Below are 17,916 nucleotides of genomic sequence, written 5' to 3' on the forward strand. Positions count from 1 at the left end.
GTACAATACATGGTACTCGGATAATAGCTGAATCATTATTGATCTCAACTAAGTCAATTGAGTCTTAGAGACTCGATATCAGCGTATTGTTGTTTGAGGCGTTATCTGTTGTGATAGCGAGCACACGGTTTGTGATATCGTATTGTTGTAGAAGTGACATCAAAACAGCACTAAGATTGACACTAGAATGAGATCTAGAAAGAGGCTCAAAACCAAGAAGGATCTCTCGATACTCCCAATCTTGGTCAAGAAAATAGCCTGTTACAGCCATAAAAGCCTATTGAAATGGCGATATCCAGCAATCTAATACAAGCGATAGCTTAGCATTAGGGGGAAGTTTTCGAAGAACGCCTTGTTGTGCCTCGAGAACAAAGTCCTTAAGCCGACGTCTTATGACCTTAGAAGATAGTATTTGGGGGGGTATTGCGGGAAGTCGGGTATAAGAAATAACCTCCTAAAAGGCTATATACTCAACAAACTGGAAAGGGAGACGAGACGTAGTGATTAACCTAAGAATCGATCGCTCCCATCCATCCTAGGAGAAAGATACTGGCTTAGTAGTAGGACTACTCGCCTAGTATATAAGTTAGAATATAATAGGCTATATAGATTTAATAGTCTTACCGCATATTCCATAGCCTTCTTGATATTTGGCCTTCTAGTGGCATTCCGGCAATTAACCCCCTCAATATGCTTGTTCATTGAAGATGTTCTACCACGGCCAGCTCCTAGGTGATCAAGGACTCGGTTGCAATTCCTATATATCATACAAGGTTTCCTATTGCGAATATCGGCTACCTAGTCGAATTTACCCTAGCATTCGGCGGAATGTTTCCTATCCCACTTTACCTTCTTCTGCTTCCCAAAATATATATAGATCCACTAGGCTGTAAAGTCGGTATTATCTTCTATTGTCTAAAGAACGTATTGTTTTATACGATCAGGACCAACCCGTTGTAGATTATCGGGGACGGGAGGGGGTAACGAAGGTCGCGCGAAATCGGAAGGAGGTAAGGAGCTTTAGCTCCCTATAGGTTTAGGTGTCTAGAGCTAGGGAACCAATAGATCGTTAGTAAAGTCGAATGAGGTATTATCAAGCTAACTATTATCATTATAGAGAGATGACTGTAAATCAGAGAAAAGCGAACGCTAAGATATAATGATTATATGTCCTTCTAATATAATTGAGTAAAAGATAAAGGAATTAAGGATATACTCTTTTTTTGCGACCGTAGGCCTTGAACAAATGTACGATGGGACTCACTATAGATTTTGGTATCCTAGTCACTATGGATAGATGTATTATATCTATAGACCCACTTTAGTTCAATTTTATCGCTAATTGGCTATATGTTTACAGGTTATGAGGGTCACCCGCCGAGTTACCCGCAAAATATGAGGGTCACCCTCATAACCCGTAATGAAGTCTTAGTAGTTTTGAACTCTAGTTTGAACGGGGTTATAATCTTTGATTACTATTTGGAGCCATATTTTATACACTCTAAGGGTTTCTAATAAACCTAAATAAAAGATCTTATAATTAATATTAGAGTAAGACAAAATTTAGTAGGAGATTCATAATTAAAGGTGGAAAGATAAAATGGTAGAATTCAGCTAAAGTATAGACTCTATACTTATAGGTGAAATATATATTTCTCTTATAACATACATGGACTACTAAAATGTCCTTCCACTACAACCCAAACCTAGATTCTAGTGTTTTCATTCCTTAAAACTAGCATAAGGTATACTATAAATAAGATATACATAATGATTTCCTAAATTTATATATGGTTAGGAAGAGTTGTTGTGAGTAAAGAGAAGGGTGAACAAAACAACAGTAAATAACAGTAATTTATCAAATGAATCATCCATTTTGTGCAGCTCAATTAGGAAATAATTATGTATTTGCGGGTGACGCGGGTCGGTGAGGGTAAGTCTTGGCGGAGCAATGCGGGTTGAGGGTCGGCTCCCAATTCCCTCTGAGAGAACCGACCCGCATGCGGGTCGGTTTTCAATTCCAGTTTGAGGGACTCGGTGCGGGTGAGGACGAGGTCTAGTGATCCACTATATCAACTGTACTATCTAGATCCCCTATATCCTGCCCTTCTTCGTGACTAGTATCTTCCTCTGTATTACTGATTGGATTAATATCAACTATATCAGATGTAATCCCCTTCTCTTCCTTAGCTTCTTTAATCTTATCCTGTGTAAAGAACTCCTATAATAATGCCGAGTCCTATTCTTCTTTGTCGAACTTCGATATATATAGATATATCATTAATTCCTAGATTGTGGACGTATATAGCCTACTACGGCGGTAGTAATAGATATCCTAAGCGGTATTAAACAATTGTTTAATACTAGTACTAGTAGTAGGGATTGAGAGAATATCCCGAGCGAGAGCTGAAAGAGCGGGGAAGCGAGGTATATTAGTCCTCTAGAACTCTAAAGGGGCTATATTAATAGTAGCTAGATTAGTTAGTTTAATAGAATAAAAGGTAAAAGTAGAGGCGAGGATATACTAACCGGCCCCTGTAATTTTTTTTCAAAAATTACGGACCCTCGCAAGCGAGGGTCCGCTACCCATATGCAACATACCACCCAAATGCAACTTTTTTTTTAAATCCTACATTTTTACTTTGATTACCTACCACCCCACCAATCATGCCTCAATCCAATGAAGAAATAGAGCAGCAGATTCAGCTAGCAATGGACTCTCTCTCTGAGCAATCTAAACCCAATATCGCGAAAACTGCGCGAGAATTCGCGGTCCCTGTGCATCGACTACGCCGGCGATGGAAGGGTGGAAAATCGCTTTTTCAACGACAACCCAATGGCAGGAAGCTTAGTTCTGCACAGGAAAAGGCATTATGTGAATATATTGATTACTTTGACGCGGTCGGAGCATCAATAAATCGCCGCCAAATAGCTATTGCAGCTAATTCAATTCTTGAAGAGGACCATCATCATAATACGGAACCACCACCACAAATTGGCGACCACTGGCTACAACGTTTTCTTAAACGTAACCCCGACTACTATGTACGACGGCGGCGAGCTCTTGATGTTGAAAGAAGCGCCGCTCTTGACAAATCGGTAGTTCAAAGGTGGTTTGAAGACTATGAACGTATAGTCACTGAGCACGGGATATGCTATCAAGATATCTATAATTTTGATGAAACTGGCTTTCAAATTGGTGTCGGCCGGGATCAATTCATTATTACTAGGCATCCAAAAAAGAAGCTATTCAATGGATCTATTACAAATCGTGAATCTATTACGGTTTTAGAGGCTGTTTCAGCCGATGGTTTTGCCTGCCCTCCACTTATTATTTTAAGTGCAAAGCAAGCTTTACTACGCTGGTTCGATCATATTAAAGAGGAGGAATATATAGCCGTTACCGACACCGGCTATATTAATGATCAATTGGCATATCAATGGATTCAGCTCTTTCATAAATGGACAATTGGCCGTACAGTTGGTGGAAAGCGCCTTGTTTTATGCGATCGTTTTGGATCTCATTTAACTCGTGAATTTATCCAATTTTGTGAGAAGAATAATATCATCTTATTCTTCTTACTATCGCATACAATTAAGCTTGGATTTAAATTAACAGGCCTTTGGCCTATTAATTCTAAGCTTATTACCGATGAATTGGAGTCATATAATCCATATCATGACAATCGATCTCGGTCAAATACACCGTCAACTACCTCACAAAACACTGAGTTTAGCACTCCAAAAACTGCTGAAAAAGTGAGAAGGATTAGCCTACGGCTTAATCAATACAATCCTACAACTCAGCGCTTTAAAGAAGGGTTAGCGAAGCTTGTAAAGGGTGCTGAAGCACAGGCTACCTTAGCCCTCCAGCTACAGCGGGAATTCGACCAAACACAAGCTATTATGGGGGCTCGCCACGCTAGATATGATGCATCTCGTCGTTATTTACAGATCACCGGCATCATCAATTCAAACCAAGTGAAAGCAATGAAGAGAAAGGAGTATAAATTGACGGAAAAGGCGGATCAAGAGAAAACGAAGCGGAAGTGGAAGAAGGTGTTGATCGAAATCAGGAAGTATGGCAGAGCCAAAAAAAAGTGGAAAAGCTCTATAATTTTGTATACTAGTAGTAAATTAGTTAATTGATTTATTCCCTATTTTTAATTAATTAATTTACTGTATTATGTTGTAGAAAATAGAGGTTGAGGTTAAATGTATGAAAAAAAGTTGCATTTGGGTGGTATGTTGCATATGGGTGGCGGACCCTCGCAAGCGAGGGTCCGTAATTTTTGAAAAAAAATTACAGGGGCCGGTTACTATCTAAGTGCTATATAATCTTATCGCCCGAAACCGTAAGATATAGACGGTTAGGCTTTAATATAGAGGTAAGGTAGGACTATAATCCGATTAACGAAGGCGCTTCGGAAGAATTTAGCTGAAGATTTAGGCGCTTTTTATATAGAGATAGGTGATCTTCTAGACTTTATCGGTATATTACTCGCTAATTATTATCCTAATCGTCAGTTTAAAAGAACTAGAACTTATTAATAGGATTAAGTATTATACTGATCGTATATAGATATCCCTGAATATTATTAGTCTTAGAGTAGTACTAACCGAGCTTCTTCCGGGATACTTATAAGGCCTATAATATCTATCGCTTCCAGCTAGTTCGTTTCCTAGTAAGCTAGGAGATTGATTTCTTAAGGTATTTAAATAGCTTATTATAAATTAGGAAGATATAGTGTATTATAGCGTTACGTATCTTCGAGAGTTTAACTATAAAATCGAAGAACGGCTAGGTAAGAAAGAGAAGGTAATTAACCTAATACTATTCTTTATTACTAAGCGCTATATTAGCTCGCTTATACTTATTATAGAAAGGCTAGAAGATTAGCCGTAGGCGCTTTATATATCGAAGTATTAGGAATATTAAGTTCTAACGCGTTTTTATATCTAGGCCTTGACAAGTCCCGCAGCACCAGCCAATTTTTGGTTCCGGTGCTGCAGCACTAAATAGAATTCTGGTGCTGTGGTGCTGCGACCATACCTATTTAGGTTAGAATATTACCTATATAAGAAGGTGATCGGCACGACAATGCCAAGACAGCACTGAAACTAGCGCCTTGGCGCTTGCTTGGCGCCAAGGCGGGACCAAATCGGCGGGACTTGTCAAGGCCTATTTATATCCTATAAAGGCATAATCTTAATAGTATCGCTTTATAGGTTGTAGAATATCTCTCGGCGTTAAGGGCTTATATTTATATAAATAGTAAGATTTCGAATCTAATAGTAATAATAGTTAGTAATATATATTAAGAGAATTAAGGAATATATATTACCTTCGAAAGTATATAAGTAATATTAATCTTCCCCGAATTAGTATATGTAGATAGTAATCTCTACTTATTCTATCGCGTATCTATTGATTTATTAAGCGGGTAAGCCTTAATATAACTAAGCAGCTTATTCAGACTAAGCTGAATCATATATATAAGGTATAGAACCCGAATAAGAGTAACGTCTTTAGATATAGACTCTTTTAAGGTATTAACTATTGTTTGGTTGTTTAATATATTATCTGTCGTAACTATAAAGACTCGGTCCTCAATAGACTTCGGCAAAACCCAATGCCAAGAACCCAAAATTAAAGTTTAGGCATAAAAATGCCAAGACCTGCCTAATTAGGTATATTTATGCAGGTTTTGTGCAGGTTTTATGTATTTTGGGTTCCGATGGGTTCCGATGGGTCCTTGGCATGCCAAGAATGGGTTATAAAATGGGTTCTGCCGAAGTCTAGTCCTCAATCTTATACTATTTTAAGATATTAAGGAGGACGATACTTAGATTTATATTAGTATACAATCTATAAAGTAGTTTAAACCTAAGAAGAACCTTATAGTATCTCCAGTCTATATTAATAAAGTAGCCGGTAATAGCTATAAAGGCCTATGTTAGCATACTAGTATATTATTATGTAAGATATATACTATGGTGTGAAGAAGAGTTATATATATTTTACCGGCACTATCTAAATGATCCCTAGACGGATGATATATGGTAAACTATATTGTGACTCACTCAATATCGCCATAAGTATTGAAGTCATCTATATTGTCACAAGACAATATAGCATCATTTGGAGGCAAAACCTCTCTTATAATTGCCTCCCAACTAGCTATATAAGGAATCAACATTTCCTACTAGCTGGTATGTTAATTAAGAACAATATGAACAATCAACTTGCCTTTTGCTTACTACTATTGCCTATTCAGCTAAGTATAACCTCTCTCTTATACCTTATATAAACCTATTATATAAGATATAAGGCTTACCTAATATTACTTCCCCATATAATATTATAACCTACTGTTAGGCTATAATATATTATCTGCGTGAGTGCTAACAAAGAGGTTCAATCTCAATTAGATCTAGTAGTACAAATGATTAGTATTATCCTCTATAGAGAAGAAACAGATTATTAATATACCGCTATCAAGATATTATATTATTTTATTACCAGCTGGCTTTGTAGATATCTTATTACTCTTTAGTATCTTATTTAGCCTAGAATTAGAAGCTATTATTAGAGTATTAGTCGATCTATAACTTATTATAAGACGCTCTTAGTACGGAATTAATAACTCCTAGAACGATTTCCGGTAGGTATCACGCCAGTAAGGCTCCCAATTATCAGATAAGAAGAATTGAAATCTACTATTAGGTACTAGTATTATCCTAACTATATAGATATGTCCTTTAAGATTGTCAGTTTGAGAGTAGTACTTATTAAGCTTTAAGCGACCGGCTCTAAGTGCTTTAAGTATATCTGACTTCTATAGAACACGCTTACGTTTAAGTAGTACCTCTGCTTCGAAAAAGTGATTAAAAAGGGCATTATAAAGCTTAAAGATAAGATATATCGTAACCTCCTTTATCTTCGAGAGTTCTGTTGTATAGTTAAAGAATAGCTAAGTGATTTATAGAAGATAGTCGATTTAACGCCATTCTTAATTATTAAGCAATATCTCCTCATAGTTATACTCCTTATAGAAGGGCTAGAAGAAACTACGTAGTTTCTTTATACGACGAAGTATTAGGAATATAGAATTCTACCGAGTCCTCACATCCTAGATTAGAATAAGCTAGGGTCCCTTTTCTTAAAGTCGGAGAAAGGCCGCCTAGCGTTAGGGACTTATATAGATATATATAGTAAGATAGCGGACCTTATTTAAGGTATATAAGATCCTCTATATCTAATACCGAGTATTTACCTTTACTACGGATAACTTCTAGTCAGTCCACTTCGTTTCTATATTCTCATTTAGAGGAATAGCCTTTAGACAATCAAGGAGCTAGTTCAAATATAGCTAGATAATATAAGTAAGACAGGGTATTCGGATTACTGTTATATCGCTAGAGAGCGCCTGCTATATAGTATTAACTATTATCTTATTATTAGTAGCGTTATCAGTTATAACTCCAAATACCCGATCCTAGATATAATACTTAACTAGAGTTTTAAAGACTATACTACTTAGATTTAAACCAGTATAAGAGCTATAGAGTGGTTTAAATCTAAGTAGAACCTCTTAGTATACCCAATTGCTATTAACAAAATAGCTAGTGATAGCTATAAACGCCTGATTATATAGAGAAGTCTAGTAATCTAATATAATTGAGATTTTTGCGTCGTTAGGTAGCGTTTAGAGGATAGACTTCTGTCGTTCTATAATAATATTACGGAGGCGACGGCGTATTATAGTAGCGGAGGGTATTGGGGGGGTAGATAGTGTAGAGCGGGCTAATCGGAATAGCTTATAAAATATTAGATATTTAATAAGGTAGAATAGAAGTCGATTAAGGGTAAGAAATTGAAGAAGATACTCTTCCCAAACTAACTATAAAAAAGGAGCTTCCGATTAGCCGTTATCCTATATATCTAAGAGTATTACTAAAACCTAATAACTAAATAAAATATAAGGGTTTACTACCTTTTAAAGGAACCTAGTAATTTCTCCTTTCCCTCCCTACTAGACTGCGACAACGCCCATGAAAGTGGAGACACTTTTAGCGTCGCCAAGACATATGCGGGCACTCTTGGCAAGGTGGGTACTGCCAAGAACTAATTATACACATAAAATAGCCTAATAGGGTAATTTTTGCATTATTTTTGCATAAGGGTGGGCGATGGGCGTTAAATTCCAAAAGGCCCACGGGCCGTGGACACTTCCTAGTGCCCATGGACGGGCGATGTCGCAGTCTACTCCCTACTAAGCTTTACGACAGCCTACTGTCTTTAAATGCTTCAATATTGTTGATATACTATAATAGCCCTTACCACTAGGCGATAGAGAATAAGGATACTCTAAGATTTTTAAGTAGCGCTTATACATCACCTTTAGCGCACTATCTTTAGTATAGGCAACTTAGTCGAAGTTGCTCTATATATTTGAATTGCGATTTGAGTCCTAGGAAAGCTTACTTTTCTGCCTATAGTCGGTTTATAGCTACTAGTCAACCTATTCTTTATATACTATATCGTTATAAAGTATATATACCTTTCTCCGATCGGGGCTAACGCGGGTAAGAGAAGGTAGGATCGGTAGAAGGTTAGAGGGCCGAAGGAAGTCGGTATTAATAGCATTAAAAGGCTCGATTATAAGTTGGCTACTAGGTAGGGTTAGAGCCCGAGAAGAGGGAATAAGATAGCTAAGGTTATCTATATCCCTATCGAAAAGAGTAGGTAGGAAGTCAGAATACTAGCTTTAGGATATAATTATTATAAAGATAAATACTATAGGGGATATAAGGGGGATAATCAGAGGGAGTATATACTTACAAAAAGGGGGTTTCAGACAATAGACACGCAAATAGGCTAAGTAAAGTAGATATATCAAAAGATATAAGATATAAGATCAATTGATTAGCTACATAAGCTATATTTAAATGGGTCCGACCCAACAGAACCCAACAGAACCCAATAGAACCCATCAAAACCCATCAAAACCCATCAAAACCCATCAAAACCCATCAAAACCCATCAATACCCATTCATAACCCATTCCCCCCGAAGATCACTCAGAAATATTTTATCTGGAGTATATATAAGAGTATAGAGATCATTTATAAACCACCTCAATTTGTATAGTATATTAATTACTAGATATATTAATTAAGAATATAAGAAAAGAGATATTTGGCTTTAAAATGATATTAATTATATAGAAAATAAACTAAGATTAAGAAATTTCTATTTCTATTTCTATTTATATTCAAATATGTATAGACTCACCTCTGCTACCAATATATATTTCTAACAGTCTATATTCAACAAATGCATAAATTGATAGAACACCACTATACTATGATTAATCTCAATTTTTATTGGTAATTAATATAATATGAAGTAAATTGGCTTCAAATTCAAAGTAATTATATAAAATTTCTAACTTATTACTGTGATAATATAGTAATGTTCGACAGACAAACCGGAACAGTTGTATAAAATAGTAATTTTGTTCGATGACTTAGCATTGTTATGAACGCCAAGACCCATATTTTATGCTAAAATGGGTTCAAATGGGTTATTATTGGGTTATTGGGTTTAACCCATTGGGTTTTGGGTCGGAGTCTCCGACCCAAAATGGGTTCTGCCGAAGTCTACTTCTATCCTTAGTCTCTCGGACAAAGTTTAGATACTTAAGAATCTAACTATAGCGCTTATATATAACTTTTAGTGCTCTATCTGAGATATTTACTACTTATTAGAAATCATTCTAAGCAGTAGATTAATATACTGCGTCTTAGGGTATATCATACTTTTTCCTAAAGCTAGTTTTAAGCTACTAGCTTACCTATTCGTTATAAACTATCCTATCGTAAAGAAGATAGTTTTTTATATAATTAGGGCCAATATAGGTTAAGTACGATAGAATTAAGAAAGGAATAGCCGATCGGAGAAAATCCTCGGTTAGTAGAGTCTTCTAGCTCTCTAAGAAATCGGGAGTAAAATAATTATATAGAATAAGATTATCTAAATCACTATCGTAGATAGACGAAGAGAAGGTGAACTACTAAGTTTGAGATATAATAAGTTATAGAAGGTAAAATATAAGGGGAAAATAATAGAATAGAGGGAATAATACCTATAGAAAAGCTTTAGATCCTTATAAACGCGACCGATAATAGGAGAAAGAAGAATTAGTTAATATATCGCGTTTCTAACCTATATCTCGCTACTAATTAGTTAACTAAGTAGGTTAAGCTCCACTATAAACCGTAATAAACCACTATAAACCGTGTGACGATCGGGACTGGACCGTACTTTCTGCCGTAACTAGCCGCCCTGACTTTAGAGTTTTCTGCCAGATGTTTCCGACTTGTAGATGTTTGACATGTTTGTACGAAGAGACAGGACGAGGATCTACAAAGGTCCTGTCGCACACGTTTCCTCTCTTCTTCTTCTTTTCCTTCTTTGTACTTAGTATTTTCGTTTAATGCACTCTTTACTTTGAAGAATTGGCTGGTAACAATAATAGTAGTAGTCGAGGGAGGTTTTAGGCTTGATTTCTAACCGCGGTTAGAAATAGTATAGGCTAAAGTGGCTTTTTACGTATAAGTAATTTCTAATAGCCGTTAGAAATAGTAGTGGTATATTGGAATTAGAGCGGGCTGTAGGAGCTTTTACCCTCTTAAGGTGAAAAGGAAATATAATAAGATATAGGTAAGAAATGTATAATTTATGTAGATACGACTCTTCCTATGTTTACACTGTTTAGTAACCCGTATGGGTAACCCGCAAACCCGCGCGGGGTTACCCAAGCTAACCCGACCTATTTGCGGGTTGGGTTTTTTCGGGTTTGCGGGTTTGCGGGTTTTGGCGCAGTCTACATACTCTTTACAGTATGACGAGTTCTTAGTACTATTTCTTCTCAGGTAACTAAAAATAAAGAAACAGAAACTACGAAGGCGGTGTAGAGGGTAGGTATGATCTATATATCAATCTAGTGTCGCACCCAATCAGGAAGGCGGTAGTATTAATGCCAAAATCTTCAGGCAGGATGGGGGGGGGGGGTGAGATTAACCCAAAGGGGAGGTGTAATTAATCCCCTTAGAGATTTTTATATATGTGAATTTTACATACATTGTCGTACACGTCCTTTTTCTGTCAACCTCTTCTACTTTAACCCCTCGTAGTACTCCACTACAACAGCTATATATATAGCGCAGAATGCAAGCGCCATAAGATTCGCTGATATAATTTATCGAGTGGATTAATATAGAAATTAATATATACGATTTTTTCCAATTAAAATGCATGCTCTTTTACCACATAAACCGGAATTAAAAAGTGTAGAAAAAGTAAATGGATAACCGGGTCGTCGAACTGCGGCCACCGCCTTCGCGGTGTCCGGGTTCCCGGGTCTAATTGCATCCCGGGTCTAATTGCATTTTTTCCCAACCACCTATTTTTAAAAATTCACTACACCCTCAATTCTTCATATTATGTCTCCAGATTTGGAAGATCGTATTACCAATGCCTTAATAGCTTGCTATGCTAAAACGAAGCCAAACATCAAGGCCATCGCTGAGGAATTCGGTATTAGCTACGGCATATTAAGAGGACGGCTTAAAGGTCGGAAGTCTCGAAACGACCGTACCTCACCCAACAAAGCATTGGAAACCGAGCAAGAAAAGGCATTAATTCTATGGATCGATACCTTAGATCAGGCTTATTCTCCACCATCTGCTGCTCAAATTCAATGTGCTGCGCTACAAATTATCCGGCGTCATAACCCCTCTCGGACACTCGGTAAAAACTGGGCTTACGACTTTATCGCTCGTCTACCACCACGCTTTGAGCACCTTACCCAAAAACCAATAGAGAAAGTACGGTTTCAGGCTGCAGAACCTGGCTATATTGTCACTTGGTACGATCGTCTGCAAATTACGCTCAAAAGCTACAATATTAGCCCGAGAAATCTATATAATTTCGACGAAACCGGGTTTCGAATTGGCGAAGGGAAGGCTCAAAAGGTTGTTTCAGCCCGAGGCAATTCATACAATAGTACCGGTGGTCAAGCCGAATCGCTTACCGGTATTGAATGTGTCTCAGCTACGGGTTGGGTTATGCCGCCATGGTTTTTAGTGAAGGGACAATTCCATATGGAAAGTTGGTTTATCGACACCAATTTACCAGACAACTACACAATTTGTCCAACCCCAAATGGCTGGACTGATGAAATCATTAGTTTTGCATGGCTCCAGGTATTCGATGAATTTACATCATTGCGTATTAAAAAGGGGGAATATCGTCTTCTTTTAATGGATAATCATGGTTCACATTTGACCTATGATTTCATTGAATTTTGTTGGACAAAACGCATTATTCCTTACTGCTTTATTCCACATACAACACATGGTTGCCAACCTCTCGATGATACACCTTTCTCGGTCTTAAAGCATTACTATAAACAATATAACAACGAGACTGCTTTTTGGGGTGGTGATACGAAACACAAAGCCAATTTCTTCGCGGGTATTCATGATATACGTACACGATCATTAACCGAGCGGACAATTCGACACGGGTTCCGAGAAACTGGAATTTGGCCTATCAATTCAGACAAAGGTCTTGAAAAATTGAAGTTGACAGACAATGATCTTCCCGAAATGCCGGGGTTTATAGTTCATGATATTATGTCTGGAACGACACCACCCCCACCATCAAGTTCACTACCAAATTCACCACCTACGACCGTTCAAAAGCTCCGAAAAGCGAGTAGTAAGGTCGTGAAGCATATACAAAACGATGCTACAATTTCTCCGAAGGTACGGGATAGTCTTTCTCGCATTTTAGAAGGTGGACTCGCTCTTGCCGAGGTTGGTGCTCAATTCGCGGAGGACAATGTTCGCATTTTACGACGGAAAAAGCAGTCCAATACTGCTAAAACAAAGCGTAGGCTGCCTGAACTAGGCCCTCGTTTAGTAAAGGACTGCAAAAAACACATCTCCGACCGTGCCGACCGAGAAAGACTACAGATATTCAACAGATCTAAGAAAGCCTGGCGGGAAGCAGCTATTTTGAAAGCGATTGACGACGGCGACATTGAAAACCCGGGTGATATTGAGGATGATGATGGTGCAGAAATGGCCCGGGAATGGATAGATGATCTTTATTGTGTTGATTTAGAAGGTGATGCTATTTAAATTCAATGAATTAGTTGGTGTTGGTGGACAAAAATGCAATTAGACCCGGGATGCAATTAGACCCGGGAACCCGGACACCGCGAAGGCGGTGGCCGCAGTTCGACGACCCGGTTACCCAAGTATTTAGGGGGGGGGGGTTGCGAGCACTAAAGGTGACTGACTCCATTCGTCCACCTATGATGCTTCATCTTATGTATGGCGGCTACATCGAGTGGCATTGTGCCAAATATGGCAGGTTAAGAAACATATTTAAGTTGGTATCAGTTCTAGGCGTAATCCAAAGTTGATCTCATATAACATACTACAGGCATTGATCATGTTCGTCATCATTTTCGAAAGCGGTATTAGCAAAGCGATGTTCATGCCTTTCCATTGCCCAGAAGGTCCATGGGTATATTGGCCAAAAAGCGAGCTGCAACCAATCCAGTCATCACCCCAGACTACGCAGGGTGATCGGCGGAAACTAATTTCTCATGGTGCGGGTGCTGGGGGAGGGGCATCGGGCTTCTTTTCCACTTTTGGACCCCCTTTGCCCCCCCGGCGATTGGTGCCACCTAACATCCACATCGCGAAACTTCCGGGGACAGCTGGTCCTCCGGCCTTGGCTTTCTTCGGGCCTAGAGAAACGGTAAGCGCATGTCTCTGGGAGTGTTTCAAAGCGATATTCTTACCGTCTGCTTTCTTCTTCGGCTCGGCAGGTGGATCAGGAGGTTTTACCGGAGCAGGCTCTGGCGCAGGGGGAGGAGGGTCTTCCTTTGGCTTTTCGGGAATTGGCCACATGTGCATCGTGATAGCCCAGTCAGGCTCGACTACAGTTTCCCAAACCTGTGGGAGGATAATGTCGCCATTCGGACCAATAAGATCGTAATGGCCCTCGGCCACATGGGGTCCAATGACTTCAATATGGAGGAAAGCCTGCCGGATGAGCTCTTCCATTCCCTGTAATCAAAGTTAGAACCAGAAAACTAGATCAACCGAGCGAGGTGAGTTGACGTACCTGCCAGGTAGCACATAGTTCAAATGGAAAACTGAATTTCCTCCCCACAGCGTCCTTGAATTTGATAGGCTGCTTCTTCTCTGGGGGTGGCGGTGGTGGCGGCGGTTCGGCAGCTTTCGCAGCTGCTTCAGCAGCCGCTGCGGCCGCCTTGGCAGCTGCTTCATTAGCCGCGGCCGTTGCTGCCGCTGCTGCCTCAGAAGCGGCCGCGGCCGCGGCTTTCTCCGCCTCCTCCTTGGCCTTGGCGGCATCCTCCGCAGCCTTTTTTTCCGCATCCGCTCGAGCAAGCGCCGCAGCTTCCAGGGTAATCTTCCTATCATGCGCGGTCTGTGCATCCTGAGCTGCTTTCTCGGCAGCCGCACGTTCAATAGCCTGCTTCTTGGCAAGCTCCTTCGCCTCGCGGTCTAGACGGTCGTCCAGAATCAACTTCTCCAGCCTTGCGATTTGCTCATCCTTGGCAGTGTCGACCGGTGGAGGCGGCGGTGGAGGTGGCGGTGGAGGGGGAGCAGGTTCAGGGGCTGGAGCTGGGGCTGGAGCTGGGGCCGGAGCTGGGGCCGGAGCAGGTTCGGGAGCAGGCGTCGGGGGTGGCGGGGATTTAGGTTCGGGTTGTACTGGAGGAGAAGGCACTGGGGGGTAGGGTGGCCAATAATGAGGAGGCATCATGCCCGGGATCGGTCCCCCGAAATAGCTGGGTTGTTCTCGATAAAAACCGGTCTGACCGTAGGCCATCAACTCGTGGGGATATCCAGGGTAAGGGGAGTGAGCACCGTGAGGACCCATCGCGTGCGGCATTGGCGGCTGCATTGGCGGCTGCATTGGATTGTGCAGTTGAGGCGGCTGGCGAGGCGCATGCCGTGGATGAAGGTGGGGTTGATCGGGAAGAAACCCCGGTTGAAATTGAGGTGGGTATCCATAAGGCGGAGGGGCAGCGTAGGGGTTAGGTTGGCCCGGGTGAGGAATTCTCATGAGTTCCGATGTAATTGGGGGAGGATTGTGGTGGCCATACGGGCCATGGCCTGGGGGAGGCGGAGGAGGGTAAGGAGGGTACGATGGATTTGAGGACTGGCTGGGGGCGTATCCAGGGGCGGGTGGCATAGGTTGTTGCCAATTCCTCCGATCATTTCGACCAAAATTGGGCGGGTACTCGTCGGCGGAATCGGCACTGTCGGGGGAATCTGGTGATTGTTGTCTTCGGCCTCGAGGGGCGAACGACTGATGTTCTGGAACCATCCGTCGCGATGTTGGGCGACGGCCCGAAGCGGAGCGTGAACCGTGGGGCGGACGACTGCGGTGCGAAGTTCTTGGTCGGGAGGCTGAATCAGATGGTTTCAATTCATCCGGATATGGCAAATGCGCCCACTCATCATAATCCTGGTACTCATGACTTTCTAATTCAGAAGATGTAGGAACATGAACACCAGACGAGTCCTCGTCGTCGGAGTAAGAGCGATCCGAACCATGGGGGTTTGGATCAATGGAGATACTGAGCCTGTAAAAGAGAAAGAGAGAGGTAAGGGGTGAGAAAGTTTCTTTAAAGGAAGGGGAGGGGGGGAGGGAAGGGGAATAAGGGAATATGGGGATAAGGGGGGGGGGGGAAACAAAACCCAAACATACGTCATAGAGACAAGAAAGTGTATATATATTTATATAAGGGATATATATATAAATATCACTTGTCCTCTCACTCTTTCGCATGCGCGAAGTGAGGAGGGAATACCCAAGTAGGGTTGGAGAGAAGTTGAGGGAAAGAAAATAATGTCACCGGTAAAAATGATCGCGGGGGGGGTTTGTTGCGCATGGACGATTTCTCTCTTCTTTTTTTTTCCCTTCCCTTCTTCTTTTCTTTTTAACCTCTTTGAATAGAGTCGAGAAAATAAAAGAAAAAGCAGAAGAATAAAAGATCAAATAAAAAAAGAAATCAATATCCCTTTCTTAATAAGAAGGATAGGAATCAGAAATGTAGACTCCAGGGTATACAATGTATAGAAAAAAAAAAAACAAACAAAAGCAGACCAGGGTATCTCTATGCAAAGAAAAAAGAAGAATAAAAAAGGAACAAAAAGATAGAAAGAAAGAAAGAGGCCCTTATTTAGTTCTCCAAATATAAATCTCTTTTATTAGGCCCATTGGGCATTTCTTTTTTTGTGTGTGACTTTTTTTCTCTCTTTTTTTTTTGACACATCTGCTGCCCAAACGAAAATGCCCAATATCTTTCTCTTTGGCTATACTCCGTACACAACTCGTTTCTTATCCACACCTACTCCATACATTACTCCATACATTCTAATAGAACACTCTAGAATCAATATTTGGTTTTTTTATTTTAAATTTGATTTGATTAAATTAGGGAATAGGGTATTCTCGAATCAAAAGGCTTAGTTTTAAGCCGCCTGAATATTACTTCATTGGCGATTTAGTAACTCCTTGGCTGCAATCAGCTCACTTCGACTCGATGCCCAATGTTGGTCATCAATCGACCGTGACTCAACAATTTCGCCCAACTTGAGGAGCGCAAAGGCCTTCAATCGTTCTAGGGTCTTCTTAGGAAGTTGACCTGATACGCCTGCGTAATCATTGTCAAGCATCCGAGTGGAGGCCTATCGGGGGGAAACCGGGGTTAGAACGGAATGAGTCAAGACCTTTATTTGCGGACTTACCAAAGTTAACCCATAGAATCCTCGTAGATAGTCGTCACAAAGTTCAATGCTTCGACTGAAGTGTTGCACAGACCTCCCAAGGAGCCGGGATGCGTCCCCGTCGGAGGCACAGATGTATAGCAGTTCACCGAGGCGGGAATGAATCTTACATTTTGATGTTAGTGACCCGTAATCCCAAGATAAATATAAATATACAGATATATATATATATATATATATTTAAAAAAGGGTGATTGCTTACATTCCAAGAGTTAGGAGCGATGAGCAAAGCCTCCTCGAGGCTAAAAATGGCTTGGGAACCCAATCCCTGTGACTGATACAAGTCGGCTAGTTCACACCAGGCTTCAGCATCGGTAGGGATGGCATCGAGGAGTTGAATAAGACCGGAGATTGCGTCAGATGGTCGGTTGAGTGAGCGTAACAACGCTACCCGGCGCTTTAGGATGGGCTGTGTATATGGTTAGTCTTTGCATCCCATACCCCCCCCCCCAGGACCTGTAATACTGACCACATTCACTGGACTCTGTGACAGCGTGTTGTCGTATTCCTGCAGGCATTTTTCTAGTGCCGATTGATCCTTGGCGGTTGCCTCCTCGTACAGACCTCGAAGCCCCATAATCCTTTCATTAGACGGTCCAAACCGGAGGCTGAGGCGATTCAGGCAGGTATGTGCTGACTGGTCATCCCCCGTCCGAAGACAGGCTAACAGAAGCTGCTCTAATTGTGCATAGTAATCTGCGGTTTCTGAAGAATTGGAGGTGACCCCTGACCCGGATTCCTGGCCAAGGATTGCTGGTGCTTGTTGAGCAAGATGAAGAGCAGAGATCAGATCCGATCCGCTGATCTCACGGATATCAGCGACGGGACCTCCCATAATCAACTGTGAAGAATGATAGTACAGCTTCAATTAAATTAGAAAAAAAGAAAAGAAAAAGAAAATGCAATTCGAGAGCAGGGGTGATCCAATTAAGACAGATGTTGAGAGAGAACAGAGTGCACCGGAGCTTAATTGGCCACAGTCCCGTGATCCGATCTCTCTTATCGGGGATC

At 40.8% G+C, this 17,916-nt stretch overlaps 4 protein-coding genes across 4 annotated transcripts; 2 read left to right on the forward strand and 2 right to left on the reverse strand.

Annotated features, from left to right (window-relative positions):
• Nucleotides 1–2,667: 2,667 nt before the first annotated feature.
• Nucleotides 2,668–3,103, forward strand: N7455_008543 (uncharacterized protein; the record flags this gene model as incomplete). Its single annotated transcript, XM_065605896.1, has 2 exons — nt 2,668–2,901; nt 2,960–3,103. The coding sequence occupies 2 exons, from the start codon at nt 2,668–2,670 to the stop codon at nt 3,101–3,103; spliced, it is 378 nt and encodes a 125-aa protein (XP_065460845.1).
• Nucleotides 3,104–12,705: 9,602 nt separating this feature from the next.
• On the forward strand, nt 12,706–13,215 carry N7455_008544 (uncharacterized protein; the record flags this gene model as incomplete). Its single annotated transcript, XM_065605897.1, has 1 exon — nt 12,706–13,215. One exon carries the CDS (start codon nt 12,706–12,708, stop codon nt 13,213–13,215), a length of 510 nt encoding a protein of 169 aa, XP_065460846.1.
• A 471-nt stretch (nt 13,216–13,686) lies between these two features.
• On the reverse strand, nt 13,687–15,828 carry N7455_008545 (uncharacterized protein; the record flags this gene model as incomplete). Its single annotated transcript, XM_040960601.2, has 4 exons — nt 13,687–13,832; nt 13,887–14,154; nt 14,213–15,698; nt 15,824–15,828. The coding sequence occupies 4 exons, from the start codon at nt 15,826–15,828 to the stop codon at nt 13,687–13,689; spliced, it is 1,905 nt and encodes a 634-aa protein (XP_040808970.1).
• A 783-nt stretch (nt 15,829–16,611) lies between these two features.
• On the reverse strand, nt 16,612–17,740 carry N7455_008546 (uncharacterized protein; the record flags this gene model as incomplete). The annotated part of the gene is made up of 4 exons (XM_040960572.2): nt 16,612–16,806; nt 16,867–17,010; nt 17,108–17,314; nt 17,375–17,740. 4 exons carry the CDS (start codon nt 17,738–17,740, stop codon nt 16,612–16,614), a joined length of 912 nt encoding a protein of 303 aa, XP_040808988.2.
• Between the last annotated feature and the right edge of the window lie 176 nt (nt 17,741–17,916).

Source organism: Penicillium solitum (assembly GCF_028829755.1).
Source record: "Penicillium solitum strain IBT 25940 chromosome Unknown utg000005l_segment0_segment0, whole genome shotgun sequence".
NCBI lineage: Eukaryota > Fungi > Ascomycota > Eurotiomycetes > Eurotiales > Aspergillaceae > Penicillium > Penicillium solitum.